Genomic DNA, 24,583 nt, shown 5'->3' with positions numbered 1-24,583 from the left:
GAGGTGTTGAACTCAAAGAAGAAGATGAATCCAGCACGTTTCTCAAGCAATATACATGCTTTATTTGTACATTTAGGATTACACGTGGAAGAAGGATTAACGTTCAGTCAATGACAAGGAGATCAGAAGCCACAGGTAACATAAAAGTCACGTACATCTCCAGCAGAAAGCCACATGTTATTTTTTATACCAAAAATATCACCAAACAACCATATTTTTGTAGGTGGAATTGTAAGACACATCACTTTACAACTAAAATTTAAAAGAAAGTCACAATAAACTTAACTTTTTAAAGCAGTAGGAGAGGTTTCAGATATGGTTTACTTAATTCAAGTAGAACACATATTTGACAAAATTTGAGTTTCTCCAATAGCATTTGAAAATATTTACAGAAATTAATACCCAAACATTAAAGGCTAAGTAACCAATACATTTAAGGCTATTCATTCTTCTTTAATAAATTAAAAATATAAATATATTAAAGTGTATAGCTTTAAACTACTCACACAATCTTACAAAATGGTCCTTTACAAAAATCTGGCAATAATTGAAGCTTGGGATCAAAGAAAAGCAGTGAACTTCCTTGTAATGTTAATAAACTATATTCTTGTTTGTTTAAGTTTGGGTGCCATATATATTTTCCAATGAACTGAAAAATTATTTCTCTTGTTTCAAGAGTATGCAGCCTACTACAAGAAACAAAGTTTTTAGATTTGAAGCCTTCTACAAAGAAAATCCACCCAAATGGTCCATGTGAGTGACTGTAGAAAAGGTATGCTGGCAGACAGGGGTCTCTGGAAAATTATGACTAGATTTCCAGAGTTCCATCTTGACAACTCATGAAGAAAATGAGCCTACATCAATTGCAAGTTTTAGAGAAATAAATCTTGAAAATACTCCTGAAACTCCTCTTCCCTGTAACAACAACAAAAAATAAAAGTCAGAAAGTTCTGGTTTGGATTTGTAACTAGGAGATAATCTTCAAACAAAAAAGTTTTAGCAAACTTCTGATTAGAATTCTAGAAGGTATAAATAATTTTGACTTACTTACTACATTCCAATACCCTTCACATTTCCCTGTGTGAGCTGACCCTTAGGACCTGCCACTAAGATAATCATGGTATAGAGGGGGTCAGGCAGCAGTGGTATGGCAGTGGCTCAACAAACGTTTTGCTCAAGAGTTGTGTATGTCTCCTCTTTAAAAACACATGTTTAGGTTCACTGCACAGAAAGAGATTTAACATAACCTTTTATGTGTAAATACTTATTGAAACACTTGGGACAACTCTGTCTTTCCAATTCTGAATGGACCCTGTACATTTCAGTAGCTGCAAGTTCACTACATCAAACTAACCGTGATTTTTCATCTGCTTCTCGTAGAGGACCCTTCCAAGAGTCTGAAGGACCATCTTCAGCATTGCTGTCATCTGAATCTGTTAAAAAATTTAAACTGTTTATGAAATAAATTTAAAAATAACTTTATTTATTTATTTTATTTAAAAATAATTTATATTGCTTCTAGCAATATACCATCATTTTTTAAATTAGATGGTATATTGCTAGAAGCAATGTTTAATTTCAACGATGAGAATAAACAGAACACTTTATCACAAAGCAATGTTTTGGTCAAACATAACAACAACCATGTCAAAACAATGATCTTGACACAACAGCAACATGGCATTTTTTTTCCCTAAAACTAAATAATTACCAATCCAGATTTACAATACAGTTTCAACTTATGTTACTAGATTATTAATTACCTTACTTAATTGATAGTTCTTAGCAATTGTGACTTATCAGTGAAATTATAAGAAAACATGGATTATTGCTTAACTATTTCATATTAGTATACAGGAATTTCATGTAAGAGGCTCCACACCCACCTCCCCACCTCTGAATCTTCCAATAAGCTTCCTAACAAAACAAATACTTTGGGCATGGTTCCAATCATAGGAAAATTGCTTCAGGTCTTCCTGTTTCTAACTGGGAAAGCCTAGGGGGTGAAAACATTCTTAAAAATGTAGAGCAGAGCAGAGCAATCAGTGAAAACAGTCAATCACTTCTAGACAGTCTGCAACAAGAACTGGCATGACCAGGAGATGGGGCCTGTATCATGACAAAGAAACTGCAGACTGGACTCACTCAGATACAAGCAGTGACTAAGCAGTGATTGAATGCATCCACCTCCAACAAGTAGGTCTCTGAGGTACTACAGATGGTAGTTGGAAAAGACATTAATTAAAACCTAGTATTTATTTCAAATTTTTTTTTGAGCAGAGTATCTATCAGTATAGCTCCCTGAAGGAAAATGTAGCAGTTATTATACCAGAAGAGTACTATTTTTACACAGTACAGACTACACAGCATGAAATTATCTTCTTTTGCACCCTCTGCTCTTTTTTTGAACAACCTGACCTCTCATTTTTCTGGTTATTTCCATTCTGCTATCTGCCTACATTTTTATTTTTTGATTAAACAATTTCCTCCTTAAAATTCCCAACACTTTTTCACCAAGATACGTAAGTCATTAATTCAAACCTTCATATTTCTGCTTGTTTCAGACAGCATTCTTATCATATAAAATATTAAAACAGACAGCTAATAAAGCCAAGATTAATGACAACTGTCTATGATATTATACAACTTATTACAAAACCATAAAGGATATTACAATACCTTTATCAGAATTATCTGAATCATCTGAAGAAACCTGATCTGTAAAGAAACACCAAAATAGAAAAAAACCCAGTAAACTGCTTTTGATTTTATCTGTTATCTTGTATTTTTACAAAGTTATTTCTATCACAATTTATTACACTTAACATGTGCACATGCATGCACACACCATATTCAAAGAAATAGAATGAACACTGAAATAAAAGGATTTTTTTGCATGAGTGCAAAGGTCATCAGTTTGAGCCGAATTATGTCAACCCAAGATGTCTGGTGTAAAAAAGGTTATCTAATGTTTCCAAAAGGCTTTCCACCCCAAAGCCTCATGGAATGAAATACTTCACAACCCTTCCTAGTATGCAACATCCAATGCTTGCACAAATGTCCCTTGCTGTGCATACTTTTCAAAGGGCTGTCCCCTCTCTGTTAAATATAAGAAATTAATCTTTTTTCTTCATCTAGGAAATTTTACTAAGAAATCTGTCTTTTTGACTACCTGTGTTGCAGTCAAGAAAGTTATATATTTGTATGTGCAACTAAAAGTATTTATACATAATTATATGTCTCCATCTATGCATCTGTAGCAAAATTAAGGTTCAACTAACCTATCTGAGCATTTTAGCAACTGAAGTTTTAAAGTTTAAATTTACCTTTACGGGTCTTTTTTTTGGACTTCTTTTTTGCTGAACGAGACAATTTTGTCTTCTTATTTTTTGGCTCCTTAGAGTTCTGTGCAGCTGTGCCTCTTTTCTTGCATGTTTTGACTTCTTTCCTCCTTTAGAAAAGATGAATGTAAATCTCCTCTGTTATATGTACTTCTTATGCAACAGTAAATCTGAAATATTTAATTCAGTCAAACACGTGTCATTTTTTCAGAACAAACTAGTTAAATAGAACAAACCTGGTTCAGTTACAAAAAAAAAGTGCTATTAGAAACAGAAGAAAAATAATCACTGGGCTGAAGTTAAGCAAACGAAACCTCTGTGGTGGTAGGGATGGAATTTTTCCAGTCTGTGGGTTCTGTGCTGTCATTAGCAGAGTATCTTAACCTTCAACAGTGACAAGTCAGTGGCTTTATAAGAACTCAGAATATTTATACTGTTTCAAGATAAATGAAGTTCCTAATCATCTCACTGAAGTTTTCTCCCTGTGTGTTGTTCATCATAATTGTAACTAATTAATAATTCAGTCCCCATTATTTTAAAAATATTTCATTACCGGTGATGGAAGTTTAATTTGTAGGAACATTCTGGACATAGTCCTGAAAAAGAGAAAATGAGAACATTGCAGCCAAGAATATGATAAGCATAATTAACAAAACTACAAAACTAGCTAGAACTAGATCCTTCAACATAGCAGCTTTTCCTTCAAAACACTAGTTACAATGTAACTGCAGTAAGGATTGAAAAAATACATTATGAAAGTCTCCAGTACAAACCCAGATTTTACTAAATGCAAAGGATGATCACAAGTTTAGCACTGGCAGCTCTTCATTAAAGACCTACCAGTGCTTCTCATGTACAGACATCCCATTTATGTATCCTTGTGGACAGATCAAATTCTTCTGAATTATACTGAAGACATGTAAGTCACTCAGAGCTTTCTCAGAGACCAAGTGCTCCCACATGGAGTGTCTTGTGCACAAAAGGAAAAAGCTCCACTGCTCACTCATTTTACACAAAGTAACTGTATAAACTGTACTACGTTTAATTATCTGACAAATGTATCACCATGTACAGAATTCTGAGTTAGAAAATCACAGTCAAGATGTAAGGATAGAAAATTATTTACATATAGAACTTTCAGAAGTTATTTTTAGAAGAAAACTCATATATTTAAAATAAAATCAGTAGAGTTGAAAATGTGCAAGAAGTTGTCTGGTCCAAAGCCCAGAGGACTTCTACACTAAGTAACTGGATGAGCAGTGACAATGCTGAAATTCTCCCTGCAATGCAGTATTGTCCATTAAACTAGAAATGCTTCTATATGAAACAGCTTATAGCCAATTATTCTAATTTTATGACATGCTAATTATACAGAATAAAGTTCTTAATCTGTAACAACTTTTTCATATATAGTGATAACAGCTGTTGTTTCTAAATCAAGAGCACCATACCTGTGATTCATTCCACAAAAAATCTCCTATTCTGCATTTCTCATGAACTCTTATCACTGGGTCTCATTCAATACCATTCAAAGTACAAGATATTTGTCTTCTTTAAGTGTACATATCCTAGAATGGCTGACTTACTCAATTTCACGAGTGCATTCCTCTTTTCACCATGTTCAACGTAACCAAAATTCACCTCCCAGCTCTTCAGGCCTTCATTCTCATCACAGTGTTTATTTCCACAGGAAAACTGACCTGTAAAGAGTCAAAACCAGCAAACTGTGTTTCAATGATTAACAGTAATAGATATGGGGTTGTTATTTCCAGTTCTGCTGTGTTTTTGTTTTTCATTTTCCATTTCTTTCAAATAAAAAATCCCCACAAATCTAAAAATAACGTCTAGATTAAGGAAATAATAACAGGGAACAACAAAACAATCATATTTGTCCAATATTGCCTATTTGCAAAGGAAAAAAACATAACTGTGTTTTGAAATGCATGAAGGTGTACATTGTGAAATAATAAGCCTAACATGAACCCTGAAAAAATAAGCATCACCAGGATACATCCTATACCTTAAATGATTTAGCAGAGGATGATGGATCAGAAATTGTGATTCAGACGTGCTTCTTTAACATCAAACTATTCAAAGTATCACGTTTGTACAATATGAAGATGCCCACATGCTTTTTATGTAACTAAAGCGTCCAGTGTACCTGACATACTGGACATGGAATTTGCATTCTAGTGACTATCCATAAATACCCTTCTTGTATGAAAAGGAAATTCAACCTTGTGAGAAATGCTACATCAGCTTAAAAGCTTCCTTTGGTTCAATTATGTGAAAGCAACACTGATTTTAAAACAGATCTGCACATAATCAATTCTGTTTGCACCACTGAAGTCCCAATATTGGAGTAATAAAGATACATGCATTCCCTTTGCAGAAGACTGATTTGTATGGAGAGCAGCAGAAAGGATGTGTATTAATAGGCTCACAAGCAGGACTGTTGGTGAACGATTAACCTCAGAAAATTCTGCTTAAGCAGCTAACTAATGGATTGGCAGTGTCCTCAGATACTTCAGTTCTGTAATGAAACACCACTTGCAATGCAAACATTTGAAGTAAAAAAAAACCCCAGAACTCTGATTAAAAAAGCAAGTTTCAAATTAATATACATTTAGTATGTTTAACCCTATGTAAAGTATGGCTACCATACCTTGTGTCATAGCAATCTCCAATACAATCTCCTTTCAAAACTTATGGCAAAGACTGGAAAGATGCCAAAGAAATAATTTGGCATTTACAATTAGTAACACAAGTGTCACCCCTTCTTTCACTTATCCTAGCCCTTCCTTCTTTGTAACCATGCAAAGATAGGCACCAAATGCAAAGCAACCACATGTGAGTACTCCATTCCTGCATGCCCTGGTCACCACCCCCAAACCTTAGTACCAGTGCACCAGCAGTGGCGCTCATCACCACTGCACAGACACAGCTACATCAGTACATCAGTACAGGTACATACAACGCTAATGCTAATTATCAGACAGGTACGTGTAGATGTGTTCGTACACTTAATTCAGCAATTTATATGGCTGATTTATAGTTTAAAATAGCATAAAAGACACACGGGTTTTTTTAAAGGATTCTTTGGAACCGCTCTTGGAGAGCGCGTCCGACACGCGCGGCAGGGCTGGCTTCTCGTGCCCCCCTGTGGTGGAAGAGAGGATGTACCCACGCATGTTCCCACTGCTCGCTCCTCATTAGGATTCCATTAAAAAGCTTGGAATATATAATTCTGCACCTTCTCCCACATTTTAAAATATGAAGTACTACATATTAAACGTATAAAGCTATAATTTTTCCCCCACAAAGACACAAAAATAATTTACTTCTAATTTAATTATCTTTCTAAAGTACTCAATAAAGCATATAATTTTATCAAATATAACTATCCATTAATATAATGTGTAGTTCTGAATGCAACGTATGACTACACCTACCTTCAGAGGCTTTGATATTTACAGTTTAAAAATCCCCACCATTAATGTTCATGCTTTCTACTCTGAAATACTTATTTTTTTTTTAAATCACAAATGCATTTCTAACTTTTTGAAATATATTACAATACAGTGTTTGCAGAATACAGCTGTTTAAAGAACTGTAACTGAGTGAAACTGATCAGCAGTACAACTCCATGCAATATTCTGGCATGTGCATCCATGACTCCAGGAACAGCAATACCTCATTCACCTCACTTTCTTGCTTGCTCAGCAGGTTGAAAAAGCCCAAGCACCTCAGCCATGGAACAAGGACCACTGTGCAAAGTCCCAGCAACACACTGGTAACTTCTCACCCAGAATTAGGGTACTGATTTAGAGGCAGGATTGGGAGACATGATAATCATTCCCACTGAAGCTTTCAAAACCAGTTTAGCCTAAAACAGGTCTCACACAGGAAACTTTTAAATTAAAGTTAACATTCTGCAGAACAGCACTGGAGAAAGTGTTAGTCAACAAATAATTTCCTGAGGAAAACTTCTGAGAGACTCCAGTTACAGGTATCAAAGGCTAATGAGGCAGCAGAACTACTGGAGAAAAGCAGCTAAAAAGCCCACCCATTAAATTCTACATTATCAAACATGTTAAGGTGGTGCTCATTACAAAAGAGACTTTGTGAAAATAAATTATATGCTCTTTTAATTGTAATATGTGCAGATCAGTGCACAATCTAAATCTATGTAGCATAAAACAGGAAAGCTGGAAGACAAGTCAATTTATTGTACATTACTGTCTGATAAACTTACCAGTACCATCAAATATTATCTAACAAAATTATGTCCAAAAGCAGCAAGAGGAGCATCAAGAAGAAATGTAACATAAAATGAAAGACAGCATTACCTTTTCCTGAAATTACTTCTTTCTCATGTCGCCATCTAAATCCAAACTGTGAAGATAAGAACCAAAATTGAGTTGTGAATAGTCAACATATAAAGCACTGTAAAGACTAATTTCAGTTGATTGATGTCCTTCATGTGGCTCATCCTTTTAATTCTGGTAATGAAAATTTAATTTTTTATCTTTTAATTAAAAATATCTCTCAGCCTCTGTTTGCCAGAATAGTATTTTTTAATAAAAATACTTTAAATATTTGTATTTTTATTTTTATAGGAAGTCATCCATGCTGAAAAACAATTACAAAAGCAAACATATTAACATTTCCAAGTAGAAGACAAGTTGGCCTAGAAATCTGGATATGAAAACAAAATAATAAAATGTATTTTATTTAATGACCAGGTGTCAAACAGATTTCATTTCTTAGAAAATAGGAGACACTTCCAATCTGTTAAGCTACAAAACAAAGTACAGAGACAGCAAATAAGAAATTCTCAAGGAAAATAAGACAACAACAAAGGGAACATTTCCAGTCCAGTGCATATCAAAGTTAAACTTAAATGCAGAACCCCCTCCTGTGCTGCACTGCAAAGCTGACAATAGAACTGAACTGTCTGACAATACAGACGGTCATTTATCAGCCTCAAAGTTTGCAGACAAGATGCACTGATGGTTCAAAGACAACCTTGACCTAGAAAATTCTCACCTAGGGAAAATGTCAGGAGTAACAGACCCAGCACAAGCAAGAGCTGTCAGAACACTCTTCCACTGTCTCTAGGTAGCCTCACACCAGAGGCTCACATTGGCATTTGTGATTAAAAGGAAACACCAGTGAAGACCAAGCCAGACTGGTCACCAGCAGGTGAAGCGGCCAGGGAGCAAGAAGGGTCAGTGGGTCTCCAGCTCTGGCTGTGAGAGCACCTTCTCATCTAAGGATGAGTGAAGGGAGTCCCAGACACCTGACTCTGTCTGTGTGTGTGTGTGTGTGTCTGTGAACGAGTGAAACAGTCTGGACCAGCAATCCCCTGTGACCTTCAGGGGTTCATATGTCTTGGAGCTTCTTACTGTTTTCTTCTGAACTTTGGTCTTTGAGAAGGTGATTCTGCTTATTTTTCAGATTCTCAAAGGAGATGCTCCCATGAAACCAATCCTGACCTTTATCCAGTCCTTCATAAAACAGTGGTTTACTTCAGAAGAAAAGTTCCTAAAGAGATCTGAGATACAAGCTCTATGCAGAGATCTTCAGAAAAATTATCTGACTAGAAGATTTTGGCCAGGAGCAGAACAATTACAGCTGTGAAAAAACAGATGAGCACAGATGTGCAAGTCTCAATCTGTGCAATATATGTATTTAAAACATCACAGAAAACTGACCTTCAACTTTTGCTTTCACATCAAGTAGCACGATATAGAATCACAGCATCAAAGAACAGCTCAGGCTGGAAGGCACCTCAACAGACCACCAGCTTCAATCTTCCATGGGGAAGGGAGCCCAGCTGAGATTATCTATCACCTTGGGCAATTGCATCTGAAAAACCTCCAGCAATGGGGATTCCACTGTGGCACTGGGGAGGTTGTTCCAGTGACTTTTTCATTACATAAGAATGTTCTCACTATAAAAGAATTTCTTATATCAAGATGAAGCATCAACATGTAAAGCAGCAACAACTATCGTGCAAAAGGCCGACTACCTGAAAAGCTTTTATCTACCCTGCTCTTCTCATAGCACCAGCACTGCAAAGCAAAAGGCACAGGGGGCCAAAGATATCCAGCTTTCAGTTTCTGGAGATGCAGAAAAAAAATTAAGGCAGGAAAAATCTGAAAGCACAGACTGTATTCCATCAGTGCAAATGGGATGAGCAGCTTATTTAAGACTTCCAAGAAAAAAGCCTGCTTTGAAATCCTTCTGTACCAAACATGGACATGGATAAATCAGTCACTGAGAAAAATCTCATACTTTTTTCTATTTTTCTAAGAAAGGACTTTCATATGATCAGAACATATATGAGAAAAGAAAGCATATATATTTTACAAATTGCATGACACAGCACTTATGCTGACATGGCAATTCCAAAAATAGACGTAATGACTTAGGAGCATAAATGGGAACAGAGAGTGACCTCAAATTTAGGATAGACACACTTTAAGTCTGACAGGGAAATACTGTTCACACAACAAGAAAAAACACACACACACACACACAAAAAAAAAAAAAAATCTGGGGCAGAACAGTTTCCCACAAAGGACAGCAAACATATGGAAACTTGGCACAGTAGTGAGAGAAACAAAATCTGTAAGCATGCTCAAGGGAAATCAGCTGGGGGGATGGGGGATGGAGTGGACATTGAGGGACAGGAAATACATACAGGAAAATAAAATCAAATTGAGTTAAAAAATTGAGTCAAAAAAGAAGGGAAGGCATCTTCAGCATTTTAGTTTTTGTTGATTTTAATTGAATTTTTGCGTTTTACTGTCCCAATTTTCTTTAGATGACTGTCATCTTTTCTTCCTTATAAAGGTAAGCCCAGTCCTTGCAAGTATTTACCAGTAAATGTAATTTTCAATACTACAAAATAGTTGAAAAGAACTATACAGACTGGGTAACTGTGCTAGAAACACCAAGACACATCTGAGTTCAGCACCAGTCTTTGGAAAAACACAATAGAAAATTCATGTATACTCTCTGACTAAGAAGTTAGTCAGCCAAAAACTTGGAAAAAACACAGGCTGCTCCAGTTAAGAAGAAAACCTGGTGCTGGAATTGGGCTGTTCCTCTTAAGAAATTCTATTTATTTACAAGGCACATACAAATCCTGTTTCCACAAAGAGAAAAGAACAACCAGCAAAAGATGCTGCTTTAGAATAGACTTTTCCAAAATTGTTTCTGCCAGCATTCAAGTACAAAACTCTTTTTAGACTTTTTTTTTTGGAACAGTAACATTCCATGGGGTTTTAGGCTTCATCTATTGCTCCTCTCCAAGCACCCTCTCCAGCCTTCTTTCTTTAACCCCTTTGCATTTTCTGCCTTTCACACACAATGTACCTCTTCATAAAACATCATCTGACAGAAATGTTCCTATTCCCACAGAAGCACATTTTTGAGGCAGTGACAATACTTGGATTCAAACTGCTGCTTGTAAGTAACTCGACAAATTCTCACAGCTCCCTTTCTATGGAAGGGGTAATAACATTCTGGTTTTACAACACAGCCACAATCATAAGGCAATTTATTAAAAAGGTTATACTTCAAACCCCAAGGTGATTTACATTAAGGAAAGATACCTTATTCTCTTTGTATCTGCTGAGATCTGCTATACAGTATTCTTTGAACAATTTGTCATAATACTTCTTTGCAAGCCTCTTCTCCCTAAAACAAAAAGTTTTTTTTTTAATTAAACATAGAAGACAACATAATTCACTTTACATTGTAATGACATTAGCAAGACAAAGACACGTTGTTTCATTGAAAGAATTGTTGTAGACCTAGAAATGCAACAGATACTAAGGAGTAATTTCCATAAAACTGGAAAAATAAATATAAAATAAATCCACAGTACATACTAAACTGTATTTTTTCAAGCTCTGCTTTCTTCAGTTTTTGAACAGTCATTTGGATCTCAGAGAATCACTATTATTTATTAGTTCTTTCTGTCAACAATTCATGTTGGCATTTGAGCAATATTACAATATGAAAGACCTAATGGTCATTCATTTTCAAATGCATCAAAGAATGATCAAGGATGCAGAGTAATTCTTAATTAGCAAGAGAAAACACAAATTTAGTAAAAGTGATCTAAAAATAACATATCCTATAAAAGTTTCAGGTACCAATTCATGTCTGCTTCATCTTCTTCATTCCACAGGAATCTATGGTTTTCTCTAATAATATCAAGATCCGTCTTGTCATTTGCTCTATAAAGAGACACACATTTTTTTAGTACAAAGTAACATTAAAATGAAAATCCATCAAATAATAATTTAGTAAGCATCATATTTTACAGTTCTGATCTCTACCTCACAGCATAAAGGAATACATTTCTATGAAATAGAACTATCAAAAATGTATTCCCTAGCACATCTGTTCCAAAATAAAAAAACTCATGGCTGAAAATGGCCACTGAAATTGTGGATGACTTGATCCTGTCTGAAAACACTTTTTATACTCTTTATTGAGGACAGTGATGTTAAAAGGCAGTTATAGATAGCTCTAAAGAAGTTATTATTCTGGACAATGGATAGCAATTCTGCACATTCAGAAATACTTCAGAGTGTTATTTTGAAGATTCTGACAGATATTTCTCAATGTACCCTCCATTAATGATCACCTGTCAGCCTTCCTTTTACATAACAAAACAAGAATAATTCAGTTCATGGTAAGTTCTTACATAAAAATATGAAAACAAAATGAAACAATGCAGTTTTGTGTCTGGGTATTTCCAATTACTGTGGTTATCATTTGTGACCAAAATAATTAGTAATTTGATACACAGCTACATCCATCTCTGCCCCCAAAGCTACAATATATATTTAACAGCTTTACAAAACAGGGAGCTTTGAGGTCAGGAGGGGAAAGGTTGCCAATAGTTCTCACCCGGATCTTCGGAAATCCTCTATTTTGCCACCATAGTATAAAATGTAGTCATGCACAAACTTCTTATGTCTCTCATACTGAGTAAAGCAATTAAGGATTGTTTCAGAATTTATTTCTTTTTACCACAAAAAAAAGCCCCAACCAAAATCTTTTTATATATTTAAAAGAGACATTTCTCTTCACAAACAGTTCAGTAATTAAAAAAAAAAAAAGAATGGAGTTATTAGGAACTTTTACTAAATAACTCTCATAGAAGCTAGTTTCCAAATACAGGAATTCCAGGCAATTTCATCTTTAAAACCTCATTCTTCATTTATTAAACTGTCTTCCTTTATCAAAGATGCTCTGTATGCATACACACAGAAACTTGGTTCATTTTTTCAGCTGGGATTTAGACAACAGCCTCTTTGTTCTGCAGTTTTAGTTTAAAACAGGTTTGTACTTTTGTATTATAAAAACAATGTGGCTACTAAAATGGAATAATCTGTTACATTTTTACCACCAACATACAAATAAAAGTTGTATGCTTTAGCTTGGAAATGAAAATAATGGAAAAATATGTAATGCTTCTTAGAACACTTTGGCCTCAGTTTGAGGCCAAAACAGAAACATAATTTGAAACACATTTTGTATCACAATTTGAGCAAAATATGTAACTACTTATTCAGAAAATAAACATCTTGACAAATAAAAACTTTATGGCTTCTTAAAAGAGTTTCAATTCACTTTTATCTCAACAGCAAAAAGAAGCTCCTCTGAAGAATGACTCAGTATCTGGTGCTGCACTGTCACTGTCATAGCTCAGAAATCCCAGTATTTTACCATAATGGATAATCTGTGCCCCATCTTCAAACTTGAAAAATGAAACAGAAGGATACAGCATCCATCGATATCAAGTGAAATCTTCTTTTTCTTGCTTCTTCCCTGTTAAAAACAAACACGTTCCAGTGAAAACTATCTTTCCATTAAGAGGAAAATGTCTCACAAAAGCAAAATATAAAAGATACCTATCACATTCTTCAGCTGCAAATTGTCTGTGAACCACACTGCCTTGTTTTGCTTTTTGGAATGGCTTTGCCAGAAGGGCATCTTCCTGTATTCTGAAGGTGGGAAAAAGGAAGAAAGTTAGACAAGAACCTTTCATAAGCAATAAAATGTTCATGTGCTAAACCTTGCACTATTTTCAGCAACAAAAATTATTATATTGCTATCTTCTACAAGAATAAAATGAAACTTCAGAACCAACATCAGCTTGACTTTACCTCATTTACAGAACAAAATCAGAAAGGCATTTGCTTCCAGTTGGCATTTTGTAATACTTGTTTTTATTAATATAATCACTATAGAACCACTATGATAAAACCTGGAAGATGCCTCGGTTTCACTCTGACATTTAAACTCCTTTACAAATCTCAGCTACACAGGAAAGTAGGAACAGGAAAGACAGTGCATTCACTGAGAGTGACTGGCAGTAACCCTATTCTACCCTTTCCTGCCAATATCTCAACACTTCATTAAACAGCTCTGCCTCTTGTAGTGCAATCACAAGAATTACAAATTTAAAAGTCAATTACCATCTAATGAACCATACTTGCCAGTAGGCAGCTAAAATTACTTGTAGAGTTCAACAAAGTAATAAAAAAGTTAAAGATATACATTTTAGCTAGTAAAAGGTATATTTAGTTAATTTCATTCATAAACTGAGGTGAAAAAAAGATCTTTTCCCATAATTTTCAGTAGGCAGAAAGCATGGTAATCAGAAACCTGAAGAAAGCAAGCCAGGGAATTAGTTTCTAGCTATGGAATATAGGACTGTAGGAACTTAATGTATCATTTACTCAAAAGGATCTGTAAGCACAAAATTCCCATAAGAAGGGTCTATAAAACAGCAATTTGGAGAGAATTTAAGACTACTGTTCTCCTTAAAGTGAAAATAAATACAATGATAGAGCAAGAAAAGGAACCCACATAAGAGCCCTACTGGGAATCAGCAGTTGTGTGCCAGAACAAGGATAACAATGGTATTTTTGAAAGTCTCCTGATGGTTACTTAATATTCCACCTAGAAAGTGGAATGGCAGAATATGCAATGGCATCTAAAGAAAATGAAATCTGAACAAAACCAATCACTATTTTAATGGAGAACAGCTATATTTATAAAATAAGTGAAATGGCACAATGCATGCTATTATTCCAAAGATTAAAACATTACTTTTTCCCCCCAGAATGCAATCAGACATTACAAAACCAATTCTTTCAATTCTTCTATAAAGGAAAAATATGCAAGAGTCCTAGGAAAATTTCCAGCAAGTCTTCTTAAATGAAGTCCAATAAAAGAGCAAAGGAGAGACAGGAAAAAGTAAGAAAAGCATATGCAAAATATAGGCCACATATGCAGTATGGTGCAGAAAGTGTCGAGGAACTACCGCACAAAAGCAAAATAAATGCATAAACAAGTAAAAATCTTTACAGGCAGATCAGACTACAAAATTCTAGGTCACTAACTCTGCAAACCACTGAAAGTATTGGCCAAGGTCATCTCAAATAAGAGATGTGCAGGTACATTTCAAGGATTGATCACAACACAATTTACCAATTCCCAGGTCTCTTCACAAATTAAATAACAAAGAAGTAGCATCAGCTCTTCACTTTATATTTCTATGTGTTTTATATCTCCAAAGCCTGCTACGACTTGGCCATTTTTGCCTTGCTCTCCTAGCAGTTCCATTTGTCCTGATGGATCGCAGTGGTGTGAACAGCGCTGCCAAATCTCAGCAGTGGATACTAATGCTTGGAAAAACAAAACACTCTGCTCCAAGAACTGAGGGGCAAATACACACCAGATGGAGATGGCAGAACAGCTCTTAATCAGCTGCCCCTGGAGATGACAAGCTTTGGCAAGCTTGAGATGAGGAGATGCAGAAATCAAAGAGATTGATTTTTTCAAAAACCATTTCAACACCAGACCTTACATGCAACAGCATCATCTTCTATGCACACTAAGAGGCCATTTGTACAAAATATGTAATGCAAAGTGTTAATTCTGTACTACATTACCTTTTAGTCTTTTGCAGAGACTTCTCTCCACTCTCCTCATCACTAAAATCAGAATCATAGCCTCCATGGCCATGTGCCTGAAAATAAGAGACCAGTCAATATATCTGCTAATGCAATATGGATATGGCATAATTACAAACCAGTACTGCCCATCATGCATAAATAAAAGACAGAAAGACAGAGAGCAAGCGAACTAGTGCAAATTCTTACATGCTGAAGTCAAACAAAATTCCATAGACAATGCAGAGTATATTCCAGATAACACAGGGCAAAGAATAATCACTTTGTAAAATAGAACACTTTATAAATAGAGGCATATATAATCTTCATGTAGATACAGCAAACTAGAAGTAGGATAAATACCTTGGGTTTTTATTTTCTAAACAACATTCCTTATGCAAGACAAGGGTGAATATCTTCCCCAGGGGCTAGTCTTTCAGGGGGCTGGAGGACAGCAAGTGATATGTCCACATTATAAATGAAGTAAAATGGGAATAAAAGTTTCTTGGGCTGTCATGTAGCATTTCAGATCATTAGATCTCACACTGGTAGCTGGAAATCTGATTCAAACAATAACTAAGATACAAAACAACAATATACCTGCAAAAGTGTATCACCTCATCAGCACAACAATCCCAGTAGAAAATGAAACCTTCTTTTTCACACACTTTGGGACTACACTGTTAAATTAATGCATATAAGAAAACTAAAATATCTATATCATAATGCTTTCAAATGACCAGCCCAGATGTATCACCTCCATTTTTCAAGGCACAATTCCATGTTCGATTCCTTCAGGAGATGCAATGGCTTAAGCAGATCCCATCTCCTCTCCCTCATTCCTACTCTTGGTACCCTCCTTGCAGGTGCTCAGTTGCAGTTGTGAAAGTACACATGAACCAGATCAAACAACTCACCCAAGTTACAAAGGAACCTATGCAAAAGAAAATACTATTTTAACCCAGATAAGTTTCCTTACAGTTCATCCTGAGCCTCCCCAACCTACACCAGCAAGCTGAAGGGGCAGCACCAGGAGAAAGCAGCCAGATCTGGGCACCATGTAAACCAGCACCAACTCCAAACAAGCTTTTACAACTGAGGTAAAACCAAGAGGGATGGTTATTAATATAGCTGCACGTGGAAGGTTCCACACATGCTACCAAAGTGTCCTGGTGAGACTGTTGATAAGAGAAGACAATGGGTTAGAAAACAAGCGCGCTTGATTCAGCTGATTCTTACATAACCTACAGTTATATTCCTCCTCAGCAAAAAACTGAGAAAAACAAAATGTGAAAAAAGGCACAACTCTGCAGGATGATTTTGATGAGGTGCCTTCTCTTGATGCAAATGCCTTGCAGAAACGCCATGCTGAAGAGTCAGCTCTATCCTCTACTGACACCAACAACTGGTTTGTATTGTGCACAGTATGTAAAACACTGTCTTCTCAACCTGATAGTGAAGGACTCTTTTGAAGATTTTTAAAAATCCTTTACTGTTATTATTAATAAACAAACACTGTAATGCGCCTCCCACTCTTCTGGGTGCTTCTGAAGAACACATAACTCTCCTACGCATATATACTTTAAAAAAAGTAAATCAGAACTTTTTCTGAACTATTTCTTATTTCCCATGAGACATAAAAATTGTCCATTACCAAACAAAACAGAAACAAAAAAGCAACACCCCTGCCCAAACAAAACCCCAAACCAAATAATTGCAGCAGATGTCTGCTGTAAGCCATCCTTATGCACTTCCAAAAAAGCAGCAACATTGTAGTCTCATAACTAGGTGGTTCTAGTAGCCAGTCTGTCACTACTTTTGCTAATGAAGCTTATACAGTCTTTACAAAAGCCTGACCACTGTAAGTATGCAGCAAATATATTTATACTTGGCCTCTAAATTAAAAAAATATCATGCTAATCTGGGAATGTTTTAAATGGCATTAGTACTGCTTCCCAAATGAACATCAAGAGCTTCCTTCATACTCAGAAGGGAAGTCCCAGCCAACACCATGAGCATGAAAGCCCTAGACAGACGAAGTACTGAATCAGGCCAGGAAGCTCAAATGAAAAGAGATTCCCACAAAGCAGTTGCCCTTGGATGAGGTACCCTAGGAAAGCATCCTCACTAATCAGCTCTCAAGTGATTCCAGGAATGATTCAAATAAAAGAAAAAGAGATGCAAGAAAAGCTGCTCCAACAGTCATACTGTAGGGCTCTCAGAAGCTGATGACTGCCTTTTGTAAAGCTGACTGTGAGTATAAGGGCAGGTATGGCTAAGGACTAGGCTGCTTTCCAACAGGAATGCTCTTCACAGCTTCAGATATTCCTCTGAATCACCGTAATACCTCACAGATACATTCAGAGTGAAAAAGAACACAAACCATGACTGATGTCCTGACACTTGTGGATCACCCCTCTGCACTGGTGCTGGGTTTGACAGCAGCAGCTCCAGCAGTGCTGGACAACACTGGCAGAGACTGGGACTGAATGGTTTCTAACCTGCCACCTCAGGATGATTCAAGATGACCTGATTCTTGGTAAAACATACCTACTTCATTTCATGAACTCCATCAGAGAACCTCATCCATAAATGAATCTTGCCATTTTGGAAGAACAATGTAAACAGACACCTACAATCCCAGATAAGGAAAATATGTTTAATATTTAACTGTAGAAACAGACGAGCAGATACCAAAGCTTTGTGCCTAACCTAGCAGATATAGACATGGACATGCACAATCATCAACAGAATTTAAAATAACTACTTTCACTATTTAGTAAACTCTTCAATATACACTTTACTTTGATGGAATTTGTCAGACTCAGAATGCTTCTAGTTAATTACTAATACAAATACCAAGTGTTTTCTCAAAACATGGACCTGAAAGCTAACTTAAATGATACAGTGTATCTTGCTGTTGCACCAAATTTGAATTTTTTATTCCCAAACAAAAAAACAAACTGAAACCACAAAATTAAAACAAGCACAAATTTGCTTTGGAGTACATTTAGCTCACATTTAAGTAATCCAAACATCTTGGATTATTTAATGATGAAACAATTGGAGACAGAACAGAGTCCACTAAACTCTCGGCTCCTAAAACTCACAAAAGACACAGTAAATGCATGAACGTTGTACACAACTGATGCCAGACAGAGATACCATCTCTTGTCGTCAATCCAGGTCACTACGAACTGCCCAGCTCTGCATTTACAGCAGGTATTTGTATCCAGAGAAGGCACCTGCTTTAAGCCTCTCCAATGGGGTAAACACACAGAGGTGGAATGTATCCACTCCTGACCACAACATGAAACAACAGCCAAGAAGAAAAAAAAGGCAAAACAAACCCATAAAATATTCCCAACTCGTGGCTCCTGACCTCGAGCCGTCTTGCCACTGTCCTCATAAGCCCATCCTTCCCTTTATCTGCCCGCATGCAGCTCTGTGGCCCTGTCTGCTCACAGCCCAGATGTGACCCAGAACAGGCCCGAGTCTTTGTTTTAGTACAGACTATTGGGGGAGGCATGAAGGAAGCACAGGATCTCTAAGAGGACTTGCGGAGCCATCCTTGAGGGATGAAGGATGCAGTGTGGAAGGTCAGAATGCTTCACTGCAACATGCTTTTCCCATCTCGATGTTGTCTATGAAGCTTTGCAACCCCCACTTGGGGAAAAAGACTGAGAATAAGCGACTAGTCTCAAACTGGTTCTTCCTTATAAAACCTATTACAAGGGGTGCCTGTGTATACTCTACAGGGAACGGCCCTAACAAAGAGAAAAAGCACACGCAAGTTACTGCCTCTTTATTACAGCTATGAAAGAAAAAGTAGGAGTAAAAGGCAGGTAACAGCAGACCACGACATCGAGGATTAGAGCTTTGTGGAGCTCCACGGAGAAACCGAACACCGGCCAGTCGGACGCCGCTTCCGAAGCCGTTCTTTCTCGCTGGCTATCCTGGAGCGGCCCGGCGCTGTCCCGGCCCCCCTGACCCTTCCTCCGCCGCAGTGGGGCACGGGCACGGGCCCCCGGCTGCCCGTCCGCCCGGGGAAGGCGGCTCGGCCCTTCCCCTCATGGGCTCGGCCGGGCCCCTCCGCCCGCCCCGGCCCCGCCGCCATGGAGGCCGCGGCCTCCGCCGGGCCTGTCCCCGCCCGCCTCTGCCGGGCCCCTCCATCCCTCCCTCCCGGCCCCACTCACGGCCGAGGAAAGGCGCAGCTGGTCGGGCTCCATGGCCGCGGCGAGGGCCGCCTCCGCCGCCCGGCCCTGCTCCCGGCCCCGGCGCTGCTGCGCGGGCCGCTCCGGAAAGCAGGGTAGAGGCGGAGCAGGGCCGCACCGCGGGCTCCCTTCCTCCCTCCGTCCCTCCCTCCGCCGCGGGCGGGCGGGCGGCGCGGGGCAGTGGGGCGCGGGGGAGGGCGAGCCGGCACGGGAGGGGAGGGGAAAGCCGCTCATCATGTTTAGGGGCGAGGGGAGTCTCCCTGCCCGGGAACCCGGTCAGCGGCCCCGGCTGCCGCGGTCTCCGCCTGTGGGAAGGTAGGACTGTGCCGCAGGGGCTCAGAAAGGCCTGAGTGCCCCTCTCCCCGGCCCGGGTCGCCCGCGCACCATCCCCGGCGCTGTCGGGCAAGGCAGTCCCTGTTGTGGGGCACGGGCTTAGACCCCGCTGCGGGCGCCGGGGCTCGGCGGAAAGGGTGCCTCGGGAGGGGTGGGAGAGGCGGAGGTCGTTGTTCGGGAGGGGACCTCTCGCGGAGCAGGGGACCCCTCCGGCGGGAGGCCCCGGGCGCTCTGCGGAGGGCAGCGGCTGCCCGGCGTGCCCGGGCGGTGCGCGCTGCCCTCGGCGCGGCACGGACCGCGATCCTGGCCTCGGCACGGCGATCTCTAACACCGATTCCTGCCTGTGCTAGCGGCTTGCCTTCTGTTCAGTCGCATCTCGCGGTTAGAACGAAAGGCAGTATGTGATTTAGTTTCCCCGTGAGGACCGGTGGCAACTAGGCGATAAGAGTTTGGGAGCCTGTGCATTGCATCATAAAAAGGAGCTTTATAAGCCAGAAGTATTTGCTGATAAAGTACCTGGGAAGCACCAATCTTCGGCATTAAGTCATCAGATAGAGCAATTAGCTGCCAATGAATTGATAGTTTCCCATCAAACACAACCTGAACTGCTGAGGTCTGAAATGCTGTAGTCCATCACAGGTACTTTCTTCTGGACTGTGTTTCCAGTTGTGTTATTGATTCCTGGATAGTTAAACCACAGACACACGTAATACAGGGAAATATTAAAATGTAAATACTGCTGAACCCTTGTAATATGCAAGTTGTAAAATATAAATTGTAGGTGTTGTTTTTCTGCAGTAAGACAATCACACACCACAGCTGACAGTGTATCTCCTTACCTTGGCTAGTAGATCTCTGTTTTCAGATTTTTTTTTTCTCCTGACCTAGTGTTTGTGTTACTTGTTATGTCATTATTGCTGTGAAGGGATGCAAAGATGATGCCAAAGTGTCCCATGGAAAGGAACTGAGTGGCGCTGTGCATATTTGAGTGCATGCAGTATTCTGCTGAAGTCCTACTGAATGTGGCCCATTTCCTCTAAAGGGCAGAGACTCTGTTGCAAGAATGGAATTATCCTAATTAATAATTTAAATATATCAAAATAAATAATGTATACCCTCAAAGCTGTAATAGCAAGCATCTTTTTGTTGTTCCTGTCTTATGGAAATGACAGACTGCTTTAGTGTGAATGAATCCTGACATGATTCTGGAAACTGGGCCAACATATCATTGATTATGCACTTTGAAGAAGAGTGGGAAAGGTAGAGGAAAGATTTACAATTCTTGAATCTCTTAGCATTGCGCTGTGGCCACAAAGCCTGCATATAGAAAAAATACAGTTTCTGGGACAGGAAAATTATCTGCAGTGAGTCCATCTATAGCAGCTGCTGTAGATGCTGAAGTTATGTTATAAACAGCTTTTCTGAGAATAGCAGCTAGATAATTTCATCTTGCTATGCTATGCTTTTCTGATGTCTAACTGTGTTTCTTCAGAACATCACCCGACTGCATTTTATATGTGGGCTACAGTAAGCTACAGCTGGGGAATGGGTTCAGAAATGGCCTCCTAAATAAACTGGAAGTTGAAACTGAACGTGCCCTTAGCCACATTATACTTTGCTCCAATGGAAGTATCTCCATAGTTTAATTCTAGCAACAGTATGTTTTGACACCAAAAAGGCCCTTCTCTCATATGATTCCCACAGGACTGGAAGATACAGGAAAAAGAACAGATGAGATGGGCATAACTCTTTACAGGGCAGGAGGTTTTGAGTGGGATTTTGATGACTGTAGAGCCAAACTATAAGAGCACAGCTTTCCTTTACAAGTAAGTCAATCTATGCCAATCTTTACAAGTAAGTCAAGCTGCCACTGAAGAGAGCATTCTTCTTGAACTGGCCCTAATACTCATCTGACCACTCCTGCTGAACTGCAGAATTTAATTTTCTGCCACCCTAGCTCCCGTGACTGTCCTGATGTGGTGTCTGGATGAGTAACCCTGGTGGGGCAAAAAGATGTTAGGGTTGGGAGAGGAGGGAAGTGGGAAGTGAGAAACAGAGGCTGCCCTTTCAGCAGCAGCTCTCTTTTAGATCAGGTCAGCAGTAATGTGAAGCAATAGTCTTAAATTACAGTAGCCCTGAACTTCGTGATCCGCAAAGGAGAAAACATCACTGTAGCTTTACCTTTCATTCTGCCCTAAATCTAGAATGGGCTAAATAAAGTATGAGACCTGGTGTATCCAAAACTTTTAAGTCAGACATGGTACATACATCATTGGGATTCAGAATTCAAAGTATACCTGACATACTTATTGAGCTCTTCCTAAAAGGTTCTAGTATAGGAGATTTCACAGCTTAATACCTTAATCTATTAACCTCTTAGGTATAAAGGGTTTTTCCTACTATCTAAGAAAAAGTCTTTTTTGTTGCAACTTGAGTTAATTTCTTAATGCCCTGCACTAGTTTGTACAGAAAGCAAGAAGTGATCATCATTTGAATAACATTTTTCAATACTGGAAGACATATATTCCCACAGTTTTCCCTTTTTGCAGCCTGAGAAGTACTTCAACCTTTCTACAGAGGTTACATATTGGAGAACTCTTACATTTTTTTGCTCTTTTCAGACTCAGATTTCTCTATCTATTTTTAAGAAATACAAAGCATAGATGTATACTCATTAACAGTATTTAGCCAGGAAGAAACACATAAGGCTTCCTGCAGAAGATGATTGCCTCCTAAGATCTCCTGGTAAAGTTGTTTAAACTCAACAGCCCCTGATCTGTTGAATCACAATTAGTTTGGTTAGCCAATTAAAAAATTGTTCCTATTTTTAATGAAGCAAATCAGAAGGCTTTGCCAGCAGGCTCAAGGAGGCAGCTACCACTGGTATGGAGAGCAAGGGCAGGGCAGTCACTGACAACCACATCCGTTGTTAGCTGTTGCTGCAGATCACATTTGAGTTTGATTATGAGACAGTAATGTGGAACCATCAAGAATGCTAGTAAAACTGATATTTGTCCTGTTTAATCTTTTCTTTCTCCATTAAGTCAGTTCTTTTGTTGACAAATGAAATTACTTTCTAATGCTATTTGATATTGGCACATTCGTATCTCCTACATGTCTATGAAGTAAGTTGCCAAATAATTTATTTCTGTGTCTTTTGTACGAACAGTGCTTTAGCATCTGTCGTGTTCCTGATTTTTATCTCCTCCTATTTGAAACCCCCTAGTAATTTGTAGAAAAAGCAAGTAAAGCTAAAAATGGACGTTCACATATGCCAGTAACATCACATTCAGTAACTGTAGCTCTTTTTCATTTAGCTGTACCCGTATACCATTGCAGGGATGTGCTGTGCCTCCCAACAAGTCCTCAGGAAGGTATACACTACAATCAGGCAGCTGATTCCCAAGCTTAGGACTTCCTGACAGTCAGGGAAAACCCTTGGCGCTGTACATGAGAGGCAGTGCCTCACACTCACCATTTCCTATCCCAGGTACTGGTAACTCCAAACTAGTCATTAATGATATTCTGTAATCATCTAGAGGCTATGTGGAGATAGCAGCCAGTGCACACCTGGTTTGTCAGATTCAATAAATGGTGCATTCCACATTTTTTTCTCATATGCAGAATATTAAACAGGAATCTTAACTAGCCACTAGATGTCAATGTTGCTGTGCTAAAAGGCAAATGCAGTTTTATTTGTTTGGCTAATAAAGTAATTTCCTCAAGAAAAGAACTTCTGTAGTTAAAAATATTTCCAGTATTGGGTCAGATACAAAAAACAATCATAGAAAAGCCCATGCTAAGTCCATTATTTGAAGAGAAGCCGTGCAGTTTTATGATACTTTGAAGTTGCAATTAGCTTTTCAGTACATAATCATTGTTAGAAAAGTGTCTTTGAAAAAATAGTATCTGATTGATCGTCAGTTTCCTTCCTTGTTCTAAAATCCCAGACCTTTGTATAAGTAGCCACAATCATTGTATTGCATTTCACTTGTAAATAAGATAAAATAGAGTATCTAATATAATATCTAATCTTATTATAAGAGTATTGAATTTCCTAAATTCCATCTATCCATGGACATTTTCCTCTTAATTATTTCTGTTTAACACCACTGGATATCAGTGTCAGATATACTGTGTGGAGACAGAATTTCTAGAACACAAAGACTTCCAATATGATAGGCAATTTGAAATTTTGAAAATGTGTATATCTAAAGGCAGATCTGACAGATGATGGCATTTTAGAAGGATATACGAGGTAGAATTTGACCCATGGACCTTGGTTATTCCTGGCTCCTCTACCTCTAGGGTGAACAAATCACTGCCAGCCTCCACAACCACTTACTGCCTAGTGCACTGGAGGTGCTCGTTCTATTGTCTGTCTACAGAGCATTTATTTGGAGACCAAAGTTTGGAAATTGCTTTAATAAACAGTCATGGAAAGCTGAAGAAGACAACAGTGCACATCTTGAATTCAGATTAAGCTTGTTCTCCTGTTAGGATAAAAACAACTATCAAAGGCTCTTATTAAAAATAAAGTTGGAACTTCCTGTTGATCTGAAAATCTCCCAAGAAGTCAAAGATGTGGAAGTTGCACCCTTATTCTCAGCTGATTAACTTGGTAAACAGAATCCCTGTGTAGGCCACAATGTTAGAAAATACAGCCTAAATAACCTGATTTATTCTCTTAGCTCCACCTCCTATG

General features: G+C 38.4%; 2 protein-coding genes across 2 annotated transcripts in view; one reads left to right on the top strand and one right to left on the bottom strand.

The window, feature by feature from the left end:
- Positions 1-38: 38 nt before the first annotated feature.
- Positions 39-19,679, bottom strand: LOC135306613 (protein FRA10AC1). The gene is made up of 14 exons (XM_064430874.1): positions 19,528-19,679; positions 15,332-15,408; positions 13,283-13,375; positions 13,154-13,199; positions 12,276-12,352; positions 11,513-11,596; positions 10,967-11,051; positions 7,691-7,736; positions 4,928-5,041; positions 3,895-3,937; positions 3,327-3,451; positions 2,680-2,718; positions 1,355-1,433; positions 39-915 (listed from the first exon to the last, which is right to left on the bottom strand). Exons 1-14 carry the CDS (start codon positions 19,558-19,560, stop codon positions 873-875), a joined length of 984 nt encoding a protein of 327 aa, XP_064286944.1. The 5' UTR covers positions 19,561-19,679; the 3' UTR covers positions 39-872.
- A 53-nt stretch (positions 19,680-19,732) lies between these two features.
- The window catches only part of LGI1 (leucine rich glioma inactivated 1), a 29,958-nt gene continuing 25,107 nt past the window's right edge, over positions 19,733-24,583 (top strand). Inside the window, exon 1 of the mRNA XM_064430869.1 lies at positions 19,733-19,860. The gene's annotated coding sequence lies outside the window, so the exon portion shown is untranslated. The remainder of the gene's footprint in view (positions 19,861-24,583) is intronic.

Source organism: Passer domesticus, chromosome 8 (assembly GCF_036417665.1).
Source record: "Passer domesticus isolate bPasDom1 chromosome 8, bPasDom1.hap1, whole genome shotgun sequence".
NCBI lineage: Eukaryota > Metazoa > Chordata > Aves > Passeriformes > Passeridae > Passer > Passer domesticus.
The sequence above is the reverse complement of the archived record's forward strand: the minus strand, read 5'-3'. Positions and strand labels throughout refer to the sequence as shown.